The 25,015-nt window shown below is 43.0% G+C and overlaps 1 protein-coding gene across 10 annotated transcripts in view; it reads left to right on the top strand.

Moving 5' to 3' along the window:
- Positions 1 to 25,015, top strand: part of ANKRD44 (ankyrin repeat domain 44) — a 323,548-nt gene that overhangs the window by 109,754 nt on the left and 188,779 nt on the right. For all 10 annotated transcript variants that reach the window (XM_047720656.1, XM_047720651.1, XM_047720650.1 and 7 more), the window contains exon 2: positions 6,581 to 6,664. Coding sequence is in view for 9 of the 10 variants with exons in the window: in XM_047720651.1 (XP_047576607.1) it covers positions 6,581 to 6,664 (84 nt within the window). In the remaining variant the exon portion in view is untranslated. The remainder of the gene's footprint in view (positions 1 to 6,580; positions 6,665 to 25,015) is intronic.

Genomic DNA, 25,015 nt, shown 5'->3' with positions numbered 1-25,015 from the left:
AATGCAACAATGGATGGATTTTTTTTTTAAGATTTTATTTATTTGACAGAGAGAGTGAGAGAGAGAGAGAGAGAGAGAAAGCCAGCGCGTGCAAGCAGGGGGAGCTGCAGAGGGAGAGGGAGAAGCAGTCTCCCCACTGAGCACTGATCAGGGAGCCTCACACACACACGGGCCTCGATCCCAGGACCCTGGGATCATGACTTGAGCCAAAGGCACATGCTTAACTGACTGAGCCCCCCAGGCGCCCCAAGGATGGATGTTTTAAAGACTGGATGATTGGTCCCGGAATAGCTGTCTCATAGTCCATACTTCCTCCTATTTCATTTCACTTCCGTATCCTATTTTCATTTTGGAAGAGGTTAGATAATTAATTTTTTCATTTTCTGACTAAAAGTAGTTGTTCTTTTCTCAGAGGTATAGAGTTAGTAGATAACTGTAGGGGCTATTACTGATACTTGTAACTTTGTGCTTTTGTTTTTAAAGACTTTTTAATTTATTTATTTGACAGAGAGATCACAAGTAGACAGAGAGGCAGGCAGAGAGAGAGGGGGAAGCAGGCTCCCTGCTGAGCAGAGAGCCAGAGGCGGGGCTCGATCTCAGGACCCTGAGATCATGACCTAAGCTGAAGGCAGAGACCTTAACCCACTGAGCCACCCAGGTGCCCCAGGGCTTTTGTTTTTAATAATAATTGCAAATAACTGAAAGTGTTTCAGACATTTACTCAGCAGGGTATGTAGTCCCGCATTTAAAAAAAATGTTTATGGGAACTCAGTGTATTTTGTACCGTTCTTAAGGGAAACAGATTTTGCCTTTATGATCATCATTATCTTTCTGTGATAGAGTGAACTTCTTCCCAAATAAAGAGTGATCTATATTCAGGAAGCACTTAATGGCATCCTTTCAACAGATCACACAGCGGGACCCACATGAACAGAGTTAACAAGTTTTATCCATTAAATCTAGTGACTCGAACAAATTTTTATTATCCTTTTGTACAAATGCAAGTGCTCCCTCCCACAAAACCACTTGTTCCCTAATGAAGTGTTTCAGCCTGCTCATATAAGTTGATGGCTTCGCATGGTGAGAGTATTACTGCGTCGACCGTTGGCTTCTAATAACGTGCTCCCATCTTGCTTTCATGACATACTGTACTCAGAATACTCAAGTATGGACAGATGTTTAAGAATATTATTTTTTTCTTCTTGGCTGTTGATTAATTCCCAACACCCGCTCCTGATTAGAATGCAAGATATTTTCTTTCAGATGTGGAGTCTTTAATTACCCAGTCTAACCAAAAAAAGACAGGCAGCATGCCAGGAATCTGTATCAAAATGCTGGAGCATCATCTTCTCAGGCTTCTTACCGTTGACCGTAGGACACAGATGCTAGGTGGCAACTTCTATCGCTCTGCTTATCTTCCAGAGCCAGTGTGTTAGTAAGGAGCATGCAGCTCCAAGAAAGGGAATGTGACGTACACTATCTGAGGTTTCAGCGAAAATCAAATGGGTGGTTTCATTAGGGGATTTGGCGGGGGGGCCCCACAACCTCATTGCAAGATGGAGTAGGTACTCTGAACCAGCTGCGCTCTCTCCATGAAACCCACGATGGGCTTTACTCCTAAACAAATGCCTTGTCTGATACCCCCAGTAGCGCTTTTTAAAAAGTGGAGTTAAAGGGTTAGTTGAATTGAGTTTTGTAAGTGATGAAATGATACTTTAACACCTGAGTTTTAGATTGCATTATTCTTATTTCCTAAAAACCTGGACCCTTGGGGGATCAATAGAAAAGCTATTTGGGGGAGGGTACGTACCTATTTATTACCAAGAACTTTCTCAGAAGCTTGAGTTCTCTTAGGTCTTGACAAAGTGGATCTTCCAGCTTCGTTGTCTTAATGACACAACCTGACTGTCACTCTTACCTCCCAGGTGACAAGTTAGCCATCTTGCTCCCCCTAGTGGAGTTGTAACTCTACCTCAAAGTTTAAGAATTCTCTGTCAATACACATTTGATGCAGGGTCTTATTTTTTGGAAACCAGATATTTTCCCAATTTATTTTCAAAGACTGACAATAAAATAAAACAGTATTGCATCAGAGGGACTGGTATAGGATGTGGGTAGAGAACGGGGCCTTTGGTGATGAGTTTTCAGTTCCTAGTGTTGGGAAGACTAGCTGTATGATTGATAGTGGCTGCTGAATTCAAGGGGCCCTTCTGCTCTGCACTTCTGTCTTAGAGGGATCCAGTGCCATCAGCCTGGCAGATGGTCACCTCGAGAAGGCAGCCGTCAACACCCCTGGAAGAGACAGTGGGGTCAAGGCAAACACTGTAATAAATATAGTGGTTCCAAATTAATAGTCAACAGAGTTTAAGTATTTGACACTTATGAGCAAGAATATTGTAATTAGAATATTCCCCCTTTCTTAAAATCATGTATAGAGGCAGTATTTAGATGTATCTTTTTTTCCCTACATATTTATTCTCAGGGTAAGTATTTATTTAGGGAGAAATAAAGCAGCAAGATTGGATTAAAATCCTAACAGAAAGGAATGCCAAAGTGCTCTCTAGGTATGTTTTATTTGGGAGGGTGAAGAAAAAAGAGAAACACCATAATGTGGTGTGTTTTTTTTTTTTAATATTACTTGCTAAGTAGTCATAGTAATTTAGTTCAAGAATTACATCTAAGCAAACACACAGCATCTGTCTAACAAAGCACATATCTGTGAAGCCGTGATTTGGAATCTCATGACGCTTGGATTCACCGTCGTGGAGACAGTGATGTTGCCGCAGTGGTGACCTGTCCCTGTCGGGGCCAGAGAGCTCCACCGAGCAAGACTCTGGGCCTTGGAGAACAGGTGCTTTTCTTTTCCTCAGGGAGTGTGAGGGATTTATATGTGAATCGACGTGCATCTCGGTGTCTACGCGCACGACTGTCAATACAGTTATGTATGTGTGTGGGAAGATGCATGGACAGGTGGGTGTATGTGTGTCCAGATGTGACTGCGGGACTCGAAGAGTTGCTTCTTCCCAATGGATGCTAGAAATCCTGTGCATTGACAATACTCTGTGAAGCTGCTTTTAGCAGAGCTAGGCCCAGAGGTGTTGGGCAAACGTGTACACCATTTCTGCTGGGAATTCTGTGCATCCATGATGCCCTTCAAAACGGGCTTAGTGACTGCGCTTGGAGGTCCTTGGGGTGCTCCCTGCTGCAGGGCTGTGCTGGCCTTCCTGGTCTGGCAGCTTTGTCCAGTGGCTCTCCTTGGGAACATTCCAGCCATAGCTGAGAACCCTTGTCTTTCTTGAGAAGCAGGAGGACTAAGGCAAGAGTATCTCTGTGCATTCCTTACACTCGTGAGTGACGAGAGGCTTTGTAACTAGCTGTTTCCTTGAAGTGACCAACTAGGGACACCGTAAGTCATTGAGATGGGTGTCTTCTCAACCATTAATTGATCACTGTTGACTTAACACTAAAGTCTCGTCAGACTCTGCCCCAGCATGTCATCTAACTCATAGGGCTGCTGGGTTTGTTGTTTTCTTTTCAGGTTCAAAAAGGCAGAAAAGTACACGCGAGCATTTGGCCATGAGCGAAGCAGATGGGGGATTATGGAACAGAGAAACAAGTTTTCATGTTGTTGTTAAAATCCTGAGTTAGTGTCTGATTCTGTTGTGTTTTGTTTTTTGTTTTTTTGTTTTTTTTTTTTTTTTTTTTTTAAGATTTATTTATTTATTTGACAGAGAGAGATCACAAGCAGGCAGAGAGGCAGGCAGAGAGAGGGGAGGAAGCAGGCTCCCCGCTGAGCAGAGAGCCCGATGCGGGGCTCGATCCCAGGACCCCGAGATCATGACCTGAGCCGAAGGCAGTGGCTTAACCCACTGAGCCACCCAGGCGCCCCATGTTTTTTGTTTTTTTAAATGAAATATGGTCCTTGCCATGGGGCAGATAACCCAGAGACTTGGTTTTAGCAGGTGGTCAGAAGTGTGTGGAAGGATCTTCTTGTCTTTAGGCAGATCAACAAGCTGACACCAAACTAGTAGAAAACTTGCTTTCTTTTCGAGACTTCTTTCCTGCTATTTAACTGTTGGCAATTTGAGAAACTCTTTGAATCGTACACCTTAGCAAGAAGGCAAAACTGAGAGTATTTGGGACAAAAGAAAGATACATTTGTCTACTTGCTAGAAACTTTTGTGGCAGGGGGAAAAACTGCAGAAAAATTCCTGACATATTGAAAAATTACCTGCAACTTAACATTTTTATTTTTTATTTCATTTATTTGTCTTTGGGGGGGGTGCAGAGGGAGAGGGTGAGAGAGACTTTTAAGCAGGTTCAATGCCTAGCACAGAGCCTTGATCTCATGATCTCATGGCCCTGAGATCATGACCTGAGCCAAAATTGAGAGTCAGATGCTTAACCAACTGAGCCACCTAGATGCCCTTGCAACTTAGTATTTTTAATGCAGTGTTTCCTCAAGGAGTCTTACTATAGTCTACTTACATTATACCCGCAAATACTTACCCACAGTACTTACATTGGTTCCCGCAAATAACAAGAAACACCATCAGAACCTATAAGAAATGCCACAGGAGAGTAAAAAAGAGAAAAGAAAATTTATAGACATGATGAGTACTGGGATTCTCATGTGGAAGGCACAGGGAGACATTGAGGCAGGTGATGCTGATGGTTTTACCTTCGCCCAGTGTTCTGAGAGTTAAGTGAGCATTTATTAAAAATAGATTCACAAGTATCCCCCCCCAGATAGGATAACTCAGAATCTCCAGGGAAGCGGTGTAGGAACATTGTTTTAACAAGCATCTTAGGTGATTCTTACGGTCAGACACATCTGGGAAACTGCTGTCATCTGATTGCTGACTAGGACTACTGTAAAGGGGGCGCCTGTGTGGCTTGGTCAGTTGAGCGTCTGACTTTTGATTTTGTCTCAGGTCATGATCTTGATCGTGAGATCGAGCCCCACATCAGGCTCTGCCCTGGGTGTGTCACCTGCTTAAGATTCTCTCTCTCCCTCTGCTCCTTGCACTCTACCTCTACCAAACCAAACCAAACCAAACAAAGCAAAAAATGAAACAAAAAAAAAATCGAACCCATTGTAAAGTATTTCTAGAAGGTGTGAGTGTGTGTTGTGTGTGTAGTTGACAAAGTTTTTAAAGTTTGAAAAAACAATTGTCAAATTCTACATTAGCAGTGTTAAGCATTTCGTAATAAATATATCTGTTATTTGCGTCGGGTTGTACGGTTACAGACGGTTTTCCCACGTCTCTTCTCATTTCTTCCTAGCAGCAATCCTGTAAGGGCTTGAACAGCAAGGACCATGCTTACTCCCGGACTGCACGTGGGAGGGGCTCAGCATGTAGCCGGCGGCCGTGGAGCTGGCTTTGAACAGGGCTCTTCGCCACATGGGGCGAGCCCAAAATCAAACCCAGAGCCCACAGCTTGTCGTCTTTTACCCCACTCTGGTCACCTTGTTGAGAGCAGCATTTCCAAGATATCAGGTTTTTTTGCGTGTCCTCACCTTTGCACACCCTGATCCCTGTGCCTGGAATGCCTTTCCTACCCTGTTAGCAAACTTACACTCATTCATTCAAGTGCCTTCCGTGAAGCTTTTCTAGATATGCTCTTCTCCTCACCCCACCTACCCGTCAAACAGAGCTAGTTTCTCTCTCTCTTTAAGTTTTTATTTATTTATTTGACAGAGAGCGAGCGAGAGAGAGCAAATGCACAAGCAGGGGAGTGGCAGGCAGAGAGGGAGGGAGACCAGGCTCTCCAGTAAGCAGGGAGCCCAATGTGGGCTCGAACCCAGGACCCCGGGATCGTGACCTGAGCGAAAGGCAGATGCTTAACTGACTGAGCCATCCAGGTGCCCCAGAGCTAGTCTCTCTTTCAGCTGTGTTTCCATCACGCTTTGTAAATCCTTTCAGTCTCTTCTGGGTCTTGTGTAAGGTAGGTGAGTTCAATATAAGTGCTCACTGGTATTCTCCTCATGATCCCCACCCCGCCATTATACCACTTACTTTGTGCAAACAGTGGGATATAGTGACATCGGAAACACTCAGTGCCTTTAGTGTTGGCTAAAGCTGTGGGAAGCGTTTGAGAATGATTTCAAGGGCTTTCCAAACATTGACAAAGAAGTGTTCAGGAGGCCAGAAACTTGGCTATTAACATCCACTAGAAATGGAATTGTCTGGGGGTACCAGGGTACAACGGGTCTAACGAGAAGTCGAAAACAATGGGGACTGTACATTCAAAACTGCAGATCTGGGAATTTCCTTGATGGGAAACTTAAGGGTGCTTCAAGGATGTCTTCATTTATGGTTGAGTTTTATGTCATATTCCTAGCCCCAGGCTAGAGATGACTGCTATGGCTTTCAAGTTGTGTTACGGTTATTTCTTGATGCAAATATTTCCCCCACTAGCCCTCTAGTGAGGGTGAGTCTGAGCAGTATTCATCTTTGTCTGCCAGTTGATAATTGTTGAATCAACTTTCTGGGAACCAATCTTAGAGCTGTCTGCTTCTGAATACCATCAAATATGTGTCATTGTAGTTCTAATTCAAATTCTCCTGTGTTTGCAGCCCCCACTGGTCCAGGCAATCTTCAGCGGTGACCCAGAGGAGATACGGACGCTCATCCACAAAACCGAAGATGTGAATGCTCTGGTAGGTGACGCCAGGGCTTTTCCTGCTCGGGCCCTCTTAGCCGTTCTCTACCGTAGCCCTCTTTGGTATCTGGTGAAAGCTCTGGACTGGTGCTCAGAATTCTGTTTTTAAGTCCACAAAGTAAAATACATGTGGTTATAGTGGAAATCAGGCATATATAAATACAGATATCAAAATAAGAAGTATCAAATTTGTGATATAATCACATCTGTGTGCTTCTCCATTAGCACATTTAAATAGCAAGATGTGGCAGAAGATCTAATAATGAGCATCATTTCAGACCAGCGATGAGCATGATCGATATTTTGTGTTCTCTGTGGCCACCCTAGTGTGGTATGAACATACCTGTGATTTCCACTGGGGACTGAGTGACAGTTACCGGTGACACTCATGAGACTGGTTGCCTGCCTTCATGATAGAAGGGAATGTGAAATTTCCATCAGAAAGTAGTAAAAATAAAGAGGTCCTGTTTTTGCCCCCAGAGCCTCTGCCTTACAGCAGGGCTTGACAGACTATGGTCTGGCACTGGTTTTTGCCAGCGAAGAATGGTCTTCATTTGTTAAATGGCTGGAAAAAAAACAAAAACGGAAAGAGGAATAATATTTTGTGACATGTGTAAATTACATGACATTCAGATTTCAATGTCAATAAATGAAATCCCGTTGGCACTCGACCGTGGCTGTTTTCCCGCCACAACAGCAGAGTTGAGTAGAGATTAATGACAGAGACTGTATGTGGCCCAGGAAGGCAAAAATATTTATTACCTTTAGAGGGAAAGTTTGCTGACCTCTGCCCTAGAGGATCCATGAACCTGGGACCAGTAGGTGAGCTTGGCCTCCTGTGTGTAACTGAAATCATACGTAACACACGTGTGATTGCGGACATGTGTATCTTCTGTGAACAAGTAAAGGCATTTCATCGTATTCTTAAAGGGGTGTGTGGTCCCCAGAAGGTTAAGAACCCCCAGTTCAGGAAGTTCTTGAAATAAACAAATCGGCAATGAGGAAAAGTGAAAAGAGTTAGTCAATAATTTACCCTTTTTTTTTTTTTAAAGATTTTATTTATTTATTTGAGAGAGAGACAGTGAGAGAGAGCATGAGCGAGGAGAAGGTCAGAGGGAGAAGCAGACTCCCCATGGAGCTGGGAGCCTGATGCGGGACTCGATCCCAGGACTCTGGGATCATGACCTGAGCCGAAGGCAGTCGTCCAACCAACTGAGCCACCCAGGCGTCCCAATAATTTACCCTTTTAATCGTTTCCTCGACCCAGATCGAACAAGCAATTCTATGCAGTACACACTACTAATCTCTTAGTGTTAAGTCAGTTACCTGAAGGCCGTAGTCCATGGGGAGAGGCGCTGCCTTTGAAGTCTCTAGGGTTCGCTGGAAGCAGCAGAGAGAGTCAAACACATGTGCAGAAGAAGGGCTTGGCCCCAGGGACTTGTGACTTGTGTCGGAGGTGGGGTCTCTCCGCCGGGCTCAAGGCTTTATTCGGGAGGGGCAGAGGGCGGGCAGGTGCGGCTTTTGGAAAAAGCTTTTGGCAGCCTCTCCCCGGCTGGCGCTGATACAGCGGGGTGGCGTTTCAGGATGTTTGTGCAAGGGAAGCGCAGATGGGGCCCGGCCAGGGCTCCTGCAGGAGGCAGCTGGGCGTTTGTCCAGAGCCCGTGCGGCGTGACGCGGACTGCGGAGAGGAGCCGAGGCAGGCCCGCTGACTGCCAGGGTGTCCTGCCGTCCCTGCCATTCGCCGGCCTGTTTGGTGGCTGTGGCCCGAGTCCAGGCGAGCCCGAGGCAACGTTTCAGTTACTGTCTTCTCCTGAGGATGATGAGCAAACAGCACTTTTGTTCAGTCAAACATGCCGGGAAAGACGGCACTGTCCTCTGAAGGGCCTTTATGTCTCCTTAGGAAGGTGACAAGTGGTTGCTGGCTGGTACGGGTTGGGAAAGCTTAACTTTAGTTGTAACCTCGCTGTATCCCTGAGCCTGCTAGGTTAACTGCAGTAACACGTAGACCCGGATGCCCGGTTGCTCAAACATGGGAGAAGCTTGGTTCTCTTGTGACCAGACTGGAGCCGTGGCTCTTTTCCACATGGGGTCCCAGGTATCAACACGTAGCTTCTAGCCCAGGAGGCTCATCTTCAGTCCAGCCTGCCAGAAGGGGAAGAAGGAGCATGGACGATCTGAGGAGGATTTTTATGGATTGTCTTGGGAGTGGCACAGTCACTTGCGCACACAACCCGATGACCAGAACTTCGTTCCATGCCGCATCTAACTGCAAGGGGTTGTGAAATTCGTACAGCTGTGTCCCCAGAGACTGGAGAACATGAATAGTTAGCAACCTTGGCCACAGCAAGTTTTGGTACTACAGAATTTTAGGGAATTCAAGCCATAACACTTACTTATCTTTTAAGACTCATTTAAGAGTAATTTACTCATTTAAGAGTAATTTACTGAATTCGGGCCTAGCGCTGGGTGCTAGGGATACAGCGGTGAGAAGGTTGCTCTCACCCTCATGGAGCTCACGAGAGGGCAGAGAATCAACAGCGAGAAATCATACTGGCTGCCATTTTGAAAGGAAAAATGCGGGCCCTGTTAGGGGCACAGGTTAATCATGAGGGGCTGAGGAAGCAGTGCGCACACTGACCTCTCGGGGGCCATTGTGGGGTTTGGTGTGTGGGCTTTCAGGTGGGTCAGTGTGGGTGGGGGGTGGGGGAGGAAGAGCATTACAAGAAGGAAAGCCTGACTTCCTCCCGGTGCTGGTGTGGCTCCACCGGGGCTCAGCGCCTTCCTCCGCTGTCTCCTCTGTAGACTCCGTCTTCATAGCCCCCTTCTCCTTCCCTCAGGTGAGTGTAAAGAACCTCATTTGCCCCCCTGCTCTCTGCCAGGTCTGTTAGAGACAGTGAGCTGTTCTCTTGACGTCATGCTTTGCTTTTGTCCACGCTTCTTTGGATCAGTAGTGCCGACTGTTGCTGGGGGCGTCTTAGGCAATGTGGGGAAAGCTACCGTTGGCCCAGGGCGTCTGGAGATGGAAGGCGAATAAGGATTAGCTACCCAGGCCTGGAGCTTCCTTCAGGAGGGAAGAGAGGCCACTCACCAGCACGTTTAAATGTCAAGGAAGGGAAACAAATAATGGCGCAGCCTCCTGTTAACGGGAGGACACGATGTGTCTTCCTCCCTTCTCACCCTTTGCTTTCTTTCTTTCTTTTTTTTAAAGATTTTATTTATTTATTTGACAGACAGAGATCACAAGTAGGCAGAGAGGCAGGCAGAGAGAGAGAGGGAGAAGCAGGCTCCCTGCTGAGCAGAGAGCCCGATGTGGGGCTCGATCCCAGGACACCGAGATCATGACCTGAGCGGAAGGCAGAGGCTTTAACCCACTGAGCCACCCAGGCGCCCTTTGCTTTCTTTCTTTAGCTGGATTTATTTTTCTTATTTGTCCTAGGTTCTGATTTTTTTTTTTTCTTCCCCACCTTCCTGTGTCTTTCGATCACCTTTGAGGAAGTGATCCTGATACGGGAAGTGATCTCCTTCAGCTTCGCCTCTCTGTGTTTTTCTGAACTTTTTTCCCTGCCGGCAGCATTCATGAACTGTGTGTCATCCAAACGAAGTTTTCAACCCATTGATATTGATGTTTTTTCTCACTTCTCCGCTGTTCCCATCCCATCTGCCCTTTCAGACCTGTTCTTTCCTCCATTGTGTTGTCCTAATTCTTGTTTCCCTTCTGCTGCCTCTTCTGCCACCTCCCTGCCCAGCCAGAGAAACCTACTTCCGCTTTCACCTCCCAGAACTCATCGAACCTCGCCGGACCCTTCACTGGAGCTGGTTACTTCTGAGAGACTGTTCGCTGGATGACGGGGTGGCTGTGTTTTTCATTCTCTCCTGCTCCGTGGACCAGTCCAGTCTTCGCAGCACATGTGGAGTGAATGACCAAACCTTGCTTCATTACTCATGTTGAGCATTTTGTGGTGGCCCACTTTTCGTTTCTGCCAATGAAGACACATTATCCACTAGTGTCCAGATTGGTTAGTGTCCCTCAGGTCTCAGTTATAAGACTGAAAGTTCTCTTCGTAAGACTGAAAATCTGTAGTTGGATTTGAGGAGCCAGTGAACAATCAGGAAGGGCACCGAGTCTTCCTGTGGTTTCTCTGGCTGGCGGCATGCCCGGGCCTGGAAATGTGGGAAGACAGTTGTATACTCTGAGAAATCCATTTAAACTGATCTACACGTGGTCTATTTTAGGAGGCTCTATCAGACTAACAAGTTGAGCTCGAGGTAGAGTATCTGAGTTCAAAATGAATTCTGAAAACCAAAATTTGAACTCAGTAAAGTCACTTTTGGGATTATGCTATGAGAACATGACACCAACAGACAGTTGTACAGTGCCATACTGAAATGGGGACAGAGATAATTAGGGCCTGTCATTGGGGAGTGGTGAAGACAGGGAAGGAACCATTTCTAGTGATGTTTTAGACCTGGGAAGGACGAGAGAACTACCTCAAATAGTTCAAATGTTGTCAGGTTCAATGGAACTGGACTTACCGTTATGTCGGTGGCTGTAAGCTACAGATAATATTTCCAGCTCAAAATAGAAGAAATAACTTAATGGACAGGGACCTGTACAAAGAAGTAATGAGCTGACTTGACCAGTAAGATACTCCCCGGAAGACCACTAGACTGGCGGATCTGAAGGAGACGGATTGTAGCACATGGTCTACTCTCCTACCTTGCGCCCTGACCCGTCACTGCTAATGGTTTATGACAGGTTTTTTTCTCTGAGTCTTAAAAGACCAAAATTTCTTTTTAGGACAGCACTATTAAATTGGAGTTGGCTTTTAAATAGAAACCTCCTTCCCATGCCTGGACTAGGTGATGTTTAAAGTCTTTTAACAACTGTGAAGGAATACAACTCCAAGATTTGTAAGTCTCATATGATAGCATATACCCGTGGTATTTGTTTCTTTTTTAAAGTATCATTAACAGTTATGAATACACACACACACACACACACACACACACACACACACAACCATTCTCATACCAAAGAAAATCAATAGTAATTTGTTGGTATCTTCTAATACCTGGTGTATATTCAATTTTATTTTGTCCCTATAGCTTCAAACACTTTTTTTTTCTTTATAGTTGGGCTGTCCCCAAGTTTATTATTTTACTCCATCTAGTTTTTACAACAAAATGATTTTGTCAAGCTGTTAATGTACATTATTTTCCCTAATAGGATTTGGCCCAAGTATATTGGTGGATTTTGCTTACTCTCTCCAATCCCAAGATGGGAAGTGAGGATATGTGAATATAACAGAATAAATCTCGAGGTGAAAGCTAAGCTTACATTGGTAAACAACTCACAGTGAAAAAAGGGGAGACAACCATTAAAGCTTTAATTTTTAACTATAAGCATCAGTTTGGGTGATAGTGGCCTGCTAGTCCCAAGATCCAAGTAAGACCTGTCCCAACAATGCATGGTTAAGAGTTGTCTAAAAATAAATAAGACAAATTACCAATAGTACACTTGTAATTTGTTCTCTCTCTCTGTGTGTGTGTGTGTGTGTGTGTGTGTGTGTGTGTGTGTGGAGGGCTACTGTACTATTTCTTTATATGAAAATGATCACCACAAGTCTAGTTCACATCCTTCACCTGACGTAGTTACAAAATTTTTTTTTGTGGTCATGAGAACTTTTAAGATCTATTCTCCTAGCAACTTTCAATTATGTAGTATAGTATCGTTAACTGCAGTCACCATGCTGGACACTATACCCCCATTACTTATTTTATAACTGGAAGTTTGCACTATTTTTTAAAAAGATTTTATTTATTTATTTGAGAGAGTTGAGAGAGAGGGAGAGAGAGAGCATGAGCAGGGAAGGAGGGAGAGGGAGAAGCAGACTCCCCCACGGAGCAGGGAGCCCGATGCGGGGCTCAATCCCAGGACCCAGAGATCCTGACCTGAACCAAGGGCAGACACTTAAACGACTGAGCCACCCAGGCTCCCCTAGCACAGCCTTTTACGCTTCTAGATTTTTGTGTTTTCCGTCACTTCCATATATCTTCCTTGATTTAAAAACAAAAATTTTTTTTAAAGAAAGAATTGATAATAGGGATAAAAACCTGAGATGTTTTGTTAGCCTAGAGATCTGGGCACTTTCTAAATTAGACCCAAATCAGGAGCTGCTGGGAACCAGGAAACTGCAGGCAGGAGTGGCAAACCCTTGTCCCACCACGGACAGAAGCTTGCTGACCCGTTCCTCTCTCCCTGAGTGCCTCTCTGCAGGAATACAGGCTTGGGGTGGCCCAGACTTCTTACAATTTTAAGAGAAAAATACAGGAAATCTCTAAATTGTTAAATGTTGGTTCCAAAAAGTGATCCAACATTGTTGAGGCCAAAGAAAATACATCTGTGGGCCAAATCTGGCCAGAAGGCCACCGTTTTGCTAACCCTGGGTGAGATCAGCAAATGCTCCTCAGTGAAGGTTTTTCTGGCCACCTGGATCTGGAAATCGAAAGTGTGAAGCCAGCGGGCGGGTGTTCTGGAGAGAGCAGTGGCCTGCGTTCTTCAAATGTTGACAGCACTTCTGGCTCAGTAGCCAGTGGGGCTGGTGGTGCCTTCATCTTCGTTCGGGGAGGGGTGCTTTTGTCCTGAGGCTAGGTGCCTCTCCCTCAGCACATGCCTGACAACACTGTCGCAGCTCCTGCTCCTTGTTGGACCACTGCCCGGGATGTGGAGCTGTGGTTTGGGAGCCATGACCTGGGTCCTGTAGAAAATGATTCACGAACTCCAGATGGCAGCAAAAAGGCTGCCGCAATGCAGCTTCGTGGCCATTTAAAATGTGTGAGGGCCAGTCTGGTTAGCATCACTCCTAATTACCCTGCAGGGGACACCCGACAGCGTGAGACTCCACTTCTCCAGCGCTGGCCTTGGAGTGGCCATCCTCCGTGAATGGTACCTCGTGCAAGGGTGTACGATGTGTACCATCCAGGCAAGAGAGGTGGTTGTCTGCAACTCTGGAAACACTCAGGTGTCATGCTGTGGCCCTTAGTGTTCCTTTGCTGAACATTGTTACAGCACAAAGAAAAATCTTGCAATTAAAAGATGTACATTGTAAATAGCTTGAGAATGTGAACCTCTCTAGGATAAAGGGCTACCCCCCCCCCACATTAGATATTACATTTGAGGGGAGGATGCGAATATGAATAAATGAGCTGTATTTCTCTTAGATTGAGAAGATTCAGTGGTTTGAAATGAATGGATACATTCAGTGCTGTCAGATTTAGGGAGGAGGACTTCGGTTCGGGGAAACTTGACAATATCTTCTCAACTTCAGTATTTAGAGGAATACACACACGAGAAGACTCTTAAAAAAGAACGTCAGTGAAGGGAGAGTTTCACAAAAATCTATTAAAACAAATTACAAAAGTATAGCAATTAAAACAGCGTGTTTTAATAGACAACTGAATTAGTGGAATAGACAACTGAATTAGTGGAGTGGAGACTCCAGAATTAGACTCCAGAATTAGTGTATATGAGCAGATGGTATAAAACAAAGGAAGCTTTGGAAACCACAAGGATGACATGGGTTACTTAATAAAGGGTGTCGAGACAAATGGCTAATAAAAAGTTGAACCCTTCCTTAATTTCTTACACCAAGATAAATCTGGAGGTAGAAAATAAAAAGATGAAAGTAGTGGAATAAAAGAAAGGGGAAATATTTTTTTCCAGTTTTGGTGTGAGGAAGGGCTTTCTAAGAAAATGCAAAGATAAAAACCAAGATGGAAAATGTGGATACGTTTGAATACATAAAAACTGTGAACGTCTATATATTAAATCATCACCAAAAACAAGATTAAAGGAGAAATCAAAGGTAGAGTATCTGTGGAAAGCATTCATATCACTAATATATAAAAAACTCTCGCAAATTATTTAGAGAGAGATAAACACCTCACTAGAGAAGTGGGGAAAGGAAGTACAGACGACACTCACCAAAATAAAAATGCTGATAACCAGAAATAAATATGAAAGGGTGTCCAATCTCAACTTCACCTGAAACCCAAGAGTTCAAATAAAACAGCCCCATAGTGCCCATCAGAGAAGCAAGGGGGAGAGTCAGATCACCGGGGGAATGTATTTGAAGGGACACTCTGAGGCCCTTTTGGAGAAAGTTTAATTTGTACTCACCTCTGGAGGGTTTGGCAGTCTGTATCCACTTCGGCTCTGTATACACTCTCTGACACAACAACACAACTCCTTGGAGTATACCCTAAGGGAAATCACTGGACAGCAATATATATATATAATATTTATATTATATATGTAAAATATATATAGTATATATAGTATATAATATATGTGTGTGTGTATTACATATACGTATATATGTATTATATATTATATGTGTGTATAATATATGTATTATATTATATATTATGTATAATAATATTATATGTGTATAATAATATATATGTGTTGCTTTGTAGTTTATAATAACAAGAAATTGGAAATTACCAGTACTTTATTTCTTAACAATACTTCAGTACATATATATGTGGGAATATTATGCTATCTTTTTTTTTAAGATTTTATTTATTGGGGCACCTGGGTGGCTCAGTGGGTTAAGCCTCTGCCCTCAACTCAGGTCATGATCTCAGGGTCTTGTGATCAAGCCCCACATAGGGCTCTCTGCTCAGCAGGGAGCCTGCTTCCTCCTCTCTCTCTGCCTGCCTCTCTGCCTACTTGTGATCTCTGTCTGTCAAATAAATAAACTTAAAAAAAAAAAAGATTTTATTTATTTATTTGAGAGAGAGAGAGTGAGAGAGAGCATGAGAGGGGAGGAGGTCAGAGGGAGAAGCAGACTCCCTGGAGAGCTGGGAGCCCAATGTGGGGCTCGATCTCAGGACTCCAGGATCATGACCTGAGCCGAAGGCAGTGGCTTAACCAACTGAGCCACCCAGGCGCCCCTATTATGCTATCTTTAAAAGGGGAGTTTATGTCAAGTTTTACTTATTACATGTATTTATTGATATGTAAGATCTTCAAGATATTTTTATGAATGAAACAGCCAGTTGTTCAAACAGAGTATATCATGCATATATAAATATAAGGAGGGCTTTGGAAGAATATTCTCCAAAAGTTTAATTATAGTTGAACCTGGGTAGTGGGGTTTTTGCTTTTGTGTTTATTCCTTCATGCGTTACTGATATTTTTTGCGCCCACCATGTATTATGTTGATAAATGGGAAAAACAAATACATTTATAATACATCCATGTGCGCGCGCACACACACACACACACACACACACACACACAAGAGCCTACAAACTAGATTCTGAACTTTCTCGTATTTCAATAAGGATATGACTTGTTAATGTGCTTATCCTGCTGTCGGTTTGTGCACGTGTTGAGCATACCTCAGTGGCAGGTGCTCATTACCCATAGCGACAGGCCAAGAGTTGTTCCATCTCACAGTCCGTTACGAGGGCCTTTCCTCTGGTGTTACGTGGAGCCTGAGGAACGGTGGTAGGAGCTATTGTCCCTTCAGGCACATTCTTTTCTTCTACCATCATGTTTTCCCCTTTTGGAGGAATTTCAGGGAGGACCCCCTGTTTGGCTATTGAAGACGGAAAATGTATGAGATTCTAGATGGCAGTGTCATAAAAGTGCGTGTCTTTTTACTTAGCTATATGAACAACATTTCATTTCATAAATTCTGGAAAAATATTTTTGAAATTGAAATATAATCGACATATAACGTGGTGTTAGTTTAAGGTATACAACATAATGATTCAAGCTTTGTATACAATCTTTGTATACGTCGCCACAATAAGTCTCATAAACATCTGTTGCCATACACAGTAATAAAATATTTTCCCCCTAATGATGAGAAGTTGTAACTTCCTAGCAACTTTCAAATGTGTAATATAGTAGTATTAGCTATAGTCACCATGCTGTACATTATATCACCATGATTTATTTATTTTATAATTAGAAGTTTGTATTTTTTGACCCTCTTCACCTATTTCATCTACCCTCCCCCACTGCCCCCCCCCCCACTCCTGCCTCAGTCAACCACCAGTCTGTTCTCCTATCTATGAGCTTGGTTTAGTTTTGTTCTGTTTTTGATTCCGCATATAAGTGAGATCATATAGTATTTGTCTTTCTCTGTCTGACTTATTTCACTTAGCATAATGTTCTTAAGGTCTGTCCATGTTGTTGCAAATGGCAAGATCTTTTTCCTTTTTTTATGGTTAAATAATTTTCCGTTGTATATATGTACACAACATTTTCTGTGTTCACTCATCCATCAATGGACATTTGGTTTGTTTTCATATCTTGGTTATTGTAAATAAGGCTGTAATGAACATGGGGTGCATATGTCTTTTTGAGTTACTGTTTTTGTTTTCATGGAATAAATACCCAGAAGCAAAATTGCTGAATCATATGGTAGTTCTATTTTTATCTTTTTGAGGAACCTATGAACTATTTTCCATAGTGGCTGTAAAAATTTACATTCCTACTGACAGTGCATGAGGGTTCCCCTTTCTCCACATCCTCGCCAACTCTTGCTGTTTCTTATCTTTTTGATAATCACCATTCTGACAGGTGGGAGGTGATTTCTCACTGTGGTTTTGATTTACATTTCCCTGATGATGAGTGATGTTGAGCACCTTTTCATGTTCCTCTCCGCCATTTGTATGTCTTCCTTGGAAAAATACCTATTTAGGTCCCCTGCCCATTTTTAGATTAGACTGGGGTTTTTTGCTACTGGACTTTGTGAGTTCTTTATGTATTTTATGTATTAACCCCTTAACCAGATACGTGATTTGCAAATATTTTCTCCCATTAAGTAGGTTGCCTTTTCTTTTTTCTATTTTTTTATTATCATGCTCAATTAGCCAGTGTATCATTAGTTTTTGATGTAGTGTTCAAACAATTCATTGGTTGTGTGTAACTGTGTAACACCCAGTACTCATCACCACACGTGCTCTTTTTTTATGATTTCTTTTGTTGTGCAGATGGTCTGAAGTTTGACATAGATCTGCTTGTTTATTTTTGCTTTTGTTGTGTTTGCTTTTGGTGTCGGATTTAAAAAATCATTGCCAAATTCAATGTCAAGTAGCTTACCACTTACATTTCCTTCTAGGATTTGTATGGCTCAGGTCTTACATTTAAGTCTTTATTCTGAGTTCATTTTTTTGTGTGTGGGGCAAGATATGGTCCAGTTTCATTCTTTTGCTTGCACTTATCCGGTTTTCCCAACACATTTATTGAAGAGCCTGTCCTTTCTCCATTGTATACTCATGGCTTCATTGTTGTAAATTAATTGACCATATATATGTGGGTTTATTTCTGGGCTCTCTCTTTTGTTCCTTTAATCTATGTGCCTGTTTTTTAGGCCAATACCATACTGTTTTGAATACTGTAGCTCTTTAGTATAATTTGAAATCGGGGAGTGTGAAACCTCCAACTTTGTTCTTCTTTCTTGAGATTGTGTTGGCTATGCAAAAAATAATTTTTTTAAAAGATTTTATTTATTTATTTGACAGAGATTACAAGTAGGCAGAGAGGCAGGCAGAGAGAGAGGAGGAAGCAGGCTCCCTGCTGAGCAGAGAGCCCGATGCGGGGCTCGATCCCAGGACTCTGAGATCATGACCTGAGCCGAAGGCAGAGGCTTTAACCCACTGAGCCACCCAGGTGCCCCGCAAAAAATAATTTTTGACCCTTAGTTTCAGTTAGGATAAAAATCAAGTACAAATTTCCAGACGTGTCTTGATTTTCTTTATTTTTTCATTTCTTTTTCATTGAGAATATACTTGTAGTCAGGAAAATTTGGTAAAGCTTTGCAGAAAAGAGGTAACTCATATTTTAAAAATGAATTGGCTAGAGATGATCACATACTCAGATTATTCTTAAAAGACATGCTTAAATTAAAAGGATATAAGGTGTATTTTAGTTCGATTAGCAGTAAGTACTGGCCCTGATTTTTACCAAGGATAACTTTCTGTTTCAGATGTTAAATAACCATATAATTATGACAGCCAGAGGACTTTCCAGTTGTAGTTCTACAGGCATATTATTATTACAACCGACTTTAAAAGAAAAGAAAGAAATACAAAGAGCTTAAATGTAGATGTTACTCAGTGAGGGTAGAAGCCTGGGGAAGAGGGGTGGGACTTTTCCTCCGGGAGGTTGTGTGGCTGGTTATGGTCAACGTCGCTTGCCAATTTTCTGTGTAAAAGGATGCTCCTGGCAGTTGGTCTAGGACAGTCATGAGTACTTGCTGTGTACTTTCTAATGTCATCGGGAGGTCATACAGGCTACCTTCTCCTTCTCCGTTAGTCTCCCTTCCTCAACTCCTCCCTGGCTTTCCCTACCCAGACGTGCACAGACTCGCTTTCTGATACAACCCTGTCACAACCAAACCTCGGATGTCCCTGCTTCATGTATTTTATCTGTTGGCACATAATCTCTATCAGTCACACCAAAATGCAACTACAGTGGAGGGAAGAGAACACGGGGCTAAGCTCAGAGGCAGAAGCCTCTTCATCTACTCTGACCTCACTTTTCTGTCTGTACAATGGCCACCATAACACACTTTTTATACAGTTATCGCTCAGGAGATGAAATGGTGGATATATGTCTGTTAGGATTAGATTTGGCTGCATTTGACAAAAAACCAGCAACACTAAAGCAGTAGCTTTTCATAGAATAGAACTTTATTTTACTATGAAATAGAAGTTCATTTATTTCCTAAGTACAAGTCTAGAGACAGGCTGTCCGGGACTAGCGTAGTACTTTGTGGTTATAGGAGCCAGTCTTTATCTCCTTTTGTGCTGCTATTCTTGGTAGGTGGCTTCTATCTCATTGCCCAGAATGACCACTTGAGTTCCAGCCATCACGTCCAAATCCCAGCTAGGAGGAAGGAGGATGGTGCAAGAGGGGTGTGTCCCTTCCTTTAAGGAGCCTTCCACTAAGACTTGCTTACATCCTGTACAGAACCACATCAGATGGCCACGTACTCAGCTCAAAAGCAGCATTTACTATGAAAGAAAGATGTGGGGACAAATCAGCAGTCTCCGCTATGGTTTATGAAAGACTTTTGTGACCTAGGAAATGCTTCAAGTACAAAACAAATTTATGTAAATTGCCATGAGGCAGCCTCACATGCATTCACCCATTCACCAAGTGTTTATTAACTGCTTCCTGGAGACGTGGCCCGAGGACCAGCGTCCCATACGCTTGCTCATATATTTCTTAGTCAATTTATGTTGTCTCCAAAGAAAAGGGTTTGAGGGGTTTGTGTAGCTGTGATTTTTTTTTCCCCGCTTTGACGAGCATGTGGGAACAGAACATTGCTAAGGTACGACATCCCTTTCTTTGGGAGGAGGGAGGAGAAGAGGGACAGTGGAGCATGGACTAAGCGGCAGCTCTCTAGCTCACCGGGATAGACTGCATGCTCTGCCCTCCAGTCCTGGAGGTCCTGCCTTTTGTCATCAATCCTTCATGCTGATTTACATCTTGGGTCCTCACTTACTTTGGATATATGCCTTTTCCCCTATTTTAAGCACGTGTGCTGGATGAGCTCTTCATCCTTTGCCTTCTTCCTTTCACATAGGGAACGCTGTGTTTGGACAGGCATGTCTTTTAGTCGGGAAGCAAAGATACACATAGATAGATAGAAAGATTGATCAGTGAGTGGGTGGACGGACAGATGGATAAATATAGACAAGCAAGCGAGCATGTGTGACCTAATTGTCAGGCAGCATTGTCCCTTACGGCTATTTCTCAGGGGGACCCAGAGTGTGTAGGACCGCTAAGGAAATAGGATCTACAGTCCCAGGCTCAAGATACTCCATTTGGAAGGAATTCAGAGACGTCTAATATCGTCCCCCTAATCTCTCAAGAATTGATGGCAGTGGCTTTCTATTTTTAATCTTGTTTTGTTATGAAAATGTTCAAAGAGTCAGAAAACAGCCAGAAATGTACCACTGAGATGGAACAAATATTAACACTTTGCCATATTTACTTTAAAAAACACAAAATGAAATCTGATAGATGTAGAGCATTTCTCCCATGTAAATACATGGTCCTTGTGTCATCCACGTCTTTGCATAAATCCCACCGTATCTGGGACACTGTCCCCAGACTTCTGACGTAAAACCACCCCCTCCATCAGCCGCTAACCTCTTCTTGCTAGCAGTGCTCACCGCCCGCCATCTGTAGTGTACTTATTTGCTTGTCTTCTGTCTGTCTCCCTTTGCGGGCACATGGGCCGTGCGAGAACGGGATGTGGCTTTGTTCCTGAGCAGTTTCCTGCATCTCCCAAGGGGCTGACATGAACGAGGACCCCGTGCACAGAGCTGAAGTCTCTGTTAGGCTTCCTGACCCATCACCTCCCTCCCTGCCTCTCTCCCCAGGGGTCACCGCTGACCTAGAGTTTTAGATATCTTCCCCATCCTTGTCTTTATATAATCTAATTTTATTTATCCCTATGTGTGTGCAATGTGTATACTCCAGAACAATTGGTGGTTTTGTATAGCTTTAAAATATTACATAAGCAAACTACTTATATCCTCCATCACTTGCTTTTTCTCACCTAGCATTATGTGTTTGGGACTTATCTACGTGCACCCACGAATATTTATTTCATACATTTCCTATTCTACAGTATTCCCTTTAGGATTTTATCCCAATGGGTCTATTTTTGGCCAGAGCCTTTTGATTTTTAGTTGTTTTGAAAGATTTTATTAGTTTATTTTAGAGAAATAGAGAGAGAGAGAGTGCCTGGGGGCAGAGGGGGAGGGAGAGGGACAAACCGACTCCACACAGAGCATGGAACCTGACCTAGGGCTGGATCCCATGACCCTGAGATCTTGACCTGAGCTGAAACCAAGAGCTGGTTGCCCAACTGACTGAGCCACCCAGGCACCCCTTGGCCAGAGCCTTGTAATATCACCTTTCTTTTGTCAGGGACTCTCTGAATTTGACCTGTGGCAACAATTGTACCAATTCTAGAAATGGGTTAGAAAATGGGTAATATGGTAAATTTTATATTATATGTATTTTATCATAATTAAAATATTTAAAAACTTACACCAAATTGCATATTTGGGGAAAAAATAAGTGAAGTTAGAAGGGGAACCAAGTAAGTGTGTTCAATAAGAATTGTACTCTTTGTAAAAGATAAAATCACTGTAAATGGTATTTTTAGAGAGTGAATTTTACTCAGCACAATTGAATATGTTTATTTATAAAATCCTCTCTTTCAAGGAATTATGATTTTGTTCGTTTTATTTTAGAGAGAGATGGGGAGGGACAGAGGGCGAGGGAGAGAGAGAGAATCCCAAACTGAGCGCGGAGCCTGACGTGGGGCTCATCTCACAACCCTGGGATCGTGACCTGAGCCGACATCAAGAGTTGGACTTGATGCCGACTGGGATGGAGCCACCCAGACGCCCCTCGATCTTGTACATAGAAAATAGATTTCCCTCAGAGGAGACATGCAGGTGGCTAACAGGTGCATAAAAAGGTGCTCAACATCACTCATCATAAGGGGATGCAAATGAAAACAAGGAGCCGTCACCTCATACCTGTCAGAATGGCTGACATTAAAAAGAAAAACTGGTGCAGCCATTGTGGAAAACAGTATGGAGGCACCTCAGAAATTTAAATATGGAACTACCCTCTGATCCGGCACTCCCACTCTTGGGTGTATTTCCGAAAGAAATGAAATCATCGTCTTGAAGAGATATCTGCATTCCTATGTTCATAGCAGCATTGTGAACAGTAGCCAAGGTGTGGAAACAAATGAGTTGTCTTTGGACAGATGAATGGATAAAGAAGACGTCACACACACACACACACACACACACACACACACACACACAGATGCTGGACTGTTATTCAGCTAAATATTATTCAGTTAAAAAAGAGGGAAGTACTGTCATTTGCAACAACGTGGATGAACCTATGGGATTTTGTGCTAAATGAAAAAAATAAACAGACTGAGAAAGGCAAACTCTGCATGGTTTCACTTATATGAGGAATCTAAAAATGAATGAATGAATGAAGGAATGTAAATATGTGAGGTGACAGATGTGTTAGGTCCATGGGGGGTAGGAATCTTTTCACAGTGTATGTATCTATCAAATCACCATGTTATACTCTTTAAATATCTTAGCAGTTTGTCACCTATATCCTAATAAACCTGGGGGGGGAAAGGAAATAGAATTCCCTCAGATAAATCACATATTTCAGTATATAGTCTCCCCATAGTAGTAAATTGCTTTTCTTTCAGAGAGGGTAAACTAGAGAACAAATATGTCAGGTTGCTCTACAGTAATATTTAGAATTCTTGGTTTTTGATAAGACTGTAAAAATCAGAAGTCTGTTTTTGCTGTAACATGACAATTTGACTCTAGACACAAGTACAGAATAACTTCAGTTTTTCTTTAGTACATGTTTAAGTATCCTCCTCCAGAGCTTCCTATTAAAAGAATACATGTTAGAGGACAAGTTTTTATTTAAAAGGCATTTTGTAGATTTTGTAGATATTATTGAAAAAGTTAGGAAAGATCTTACCATCTGTAATTTTGAATAACGACTCAGTAGTCCTTGGCTAAATGTGAAATTGTTCTAGAAAGATCACATGATTGACCCCGTTTTGCATTTTGCTCATAAAAATCCATCAGGGCCATGAATGAATATCTTGTTTCTAGAGATGTAGTCAGACTTTAGTTAGCTAGTTAGCCATTTCAAAACAGGTCTTGTTATGCATTTTCTAAATTTGATTGGTAATTTCCTTGAGCCCTAGTAAATTTGAATACCTAAATGTTTAAATATTAAACACACGAGTGTTAGTTAAATTAACTACCTGAGCATGGTTTTCTCTCTTCTCTTCAATAAGCAGACATTGACTGAGCATCTACCACATTCCTGGCATGGTGCTGGGGCCTGAGACCATCAGAGGAATAGGACAGGGTTCCTGCCCTCCTGGGTTGTAGAATCAGTGGTTGAGACAGACATTTAATCGAGCTGTCAAAGAATGATGATCAGGGCTACAACAGAAGTAGAAACGTTCCTCCCCAGGTGGCCAGGACTCTTAACTGCAGTAGGTCGACCAACCTTTGACAACAGTGGCAGGAAATGCAGGGATGGGTGTCGGGGTGGGGATGGTGGGAAAAATTTTAAGCCTACCTACCAATCTTTATCAACTTCTTTCTCCAAGTACTACTAGTACCAGTAACGGTAATGACGGCAACTTATCATTTGGGCAATTGATCTTTTCTTAATCTTATATAAAGTATGACTAAAAAGATGTTTAGAAACTTTTAATGTTGTTGAATTAAAAAACAGACTTTATTTTTTAGAGCCGTTTAGGTTCACAGCAAAATTGAGAAGAAGACGGGGGGCTCCTTGGTGTCTCAGTTGGTTGTGTCTGTCTTCAGTTCAGGTTATGATCCCAGAGTCCTGGGATCGAGTCCTGCATTGGGCTCCTTGCTCAGCAGGGAGCCTGCTTTTCCCTCTGCCTGCTGCTTTCCCTGCTCACGCTCTCTCTCTGTCAAATAAATAAATAAAATCTTTAAAAGAAATTGAGAGGAAGGTACACTTCTCTCCCCTGGCCCCACACATGCATGGTCTCCCCTGTTATCAACATTCCCCAACAAAATGGGACATGTTACAGTTCATGAACCTGCATTTTCACATCTACACACCATTTCCACCCCAAAATCCATAGTTTACATTGGGATGTACTTTAGGTGTTATACATTCTACGGGTTTCAACAAATGTACAAGGACAGTAACCACCTATCTCGTACCATGCAGAATAGTTTCACGGCCCTAAAAGACCTCTGTGCTCTGCCTGTTCACCCCTTCCTCCCCTGTTTTATTGAATTTTACGTATAACCTAAGCAAGAAGAGTTTGCCTGAAGTGCAAAAGCAGGTCCAGCTGGACTGTCTGCCAGAGCCCTCCAGCACATTCCGGAATTACCACTGATGGTGCTAGCCCTTCGGTCATCCGTGCTTGTTCGAGAGCTGCTCTATTTAGCAGAAATGCCCAGAGTTGATGTCAGGGTCTGTGGCATTAAATCTGTGTGCATTTTAAAACCAAGGAGTGGGGTGGATGTGCTCACGGCCAGCTTGTGGTCACCACCCTCTCTCCCTCCCTCCTCACACACTGGCCACATTCGTCTTTACAGAAAAGCTGGGAGTCCCCAGACAGAACCACCTCTGTATTCCTGCGGGCTGGGTGTTTTCTGTGCTCCAGATGTCTGATTACAATACAAACAGACCTATTTGCTTTTAGGGAAGCAAATGTTTTCTGTGTTCAACTGAGCTTGTACAATTTCA

The sequence above is a fragment of the Lutra lutra genome, chromosome 3 (assembly GCF_902655055.1).
Source record: "Lutra lutra chromosome 3, mLutLut1.2, whole genome shotgun sequence".
Lineage (NCBI taxonomy): Eukaryota > Metazoa > Chordata > Mammalia > Carnivora > Mustelidae > Lutra > Lutra lutra.
Note: the sequence above shows the minus strand (reverse complement) of the source record. Positions and strands in the feature narration are given on the sequence as shown.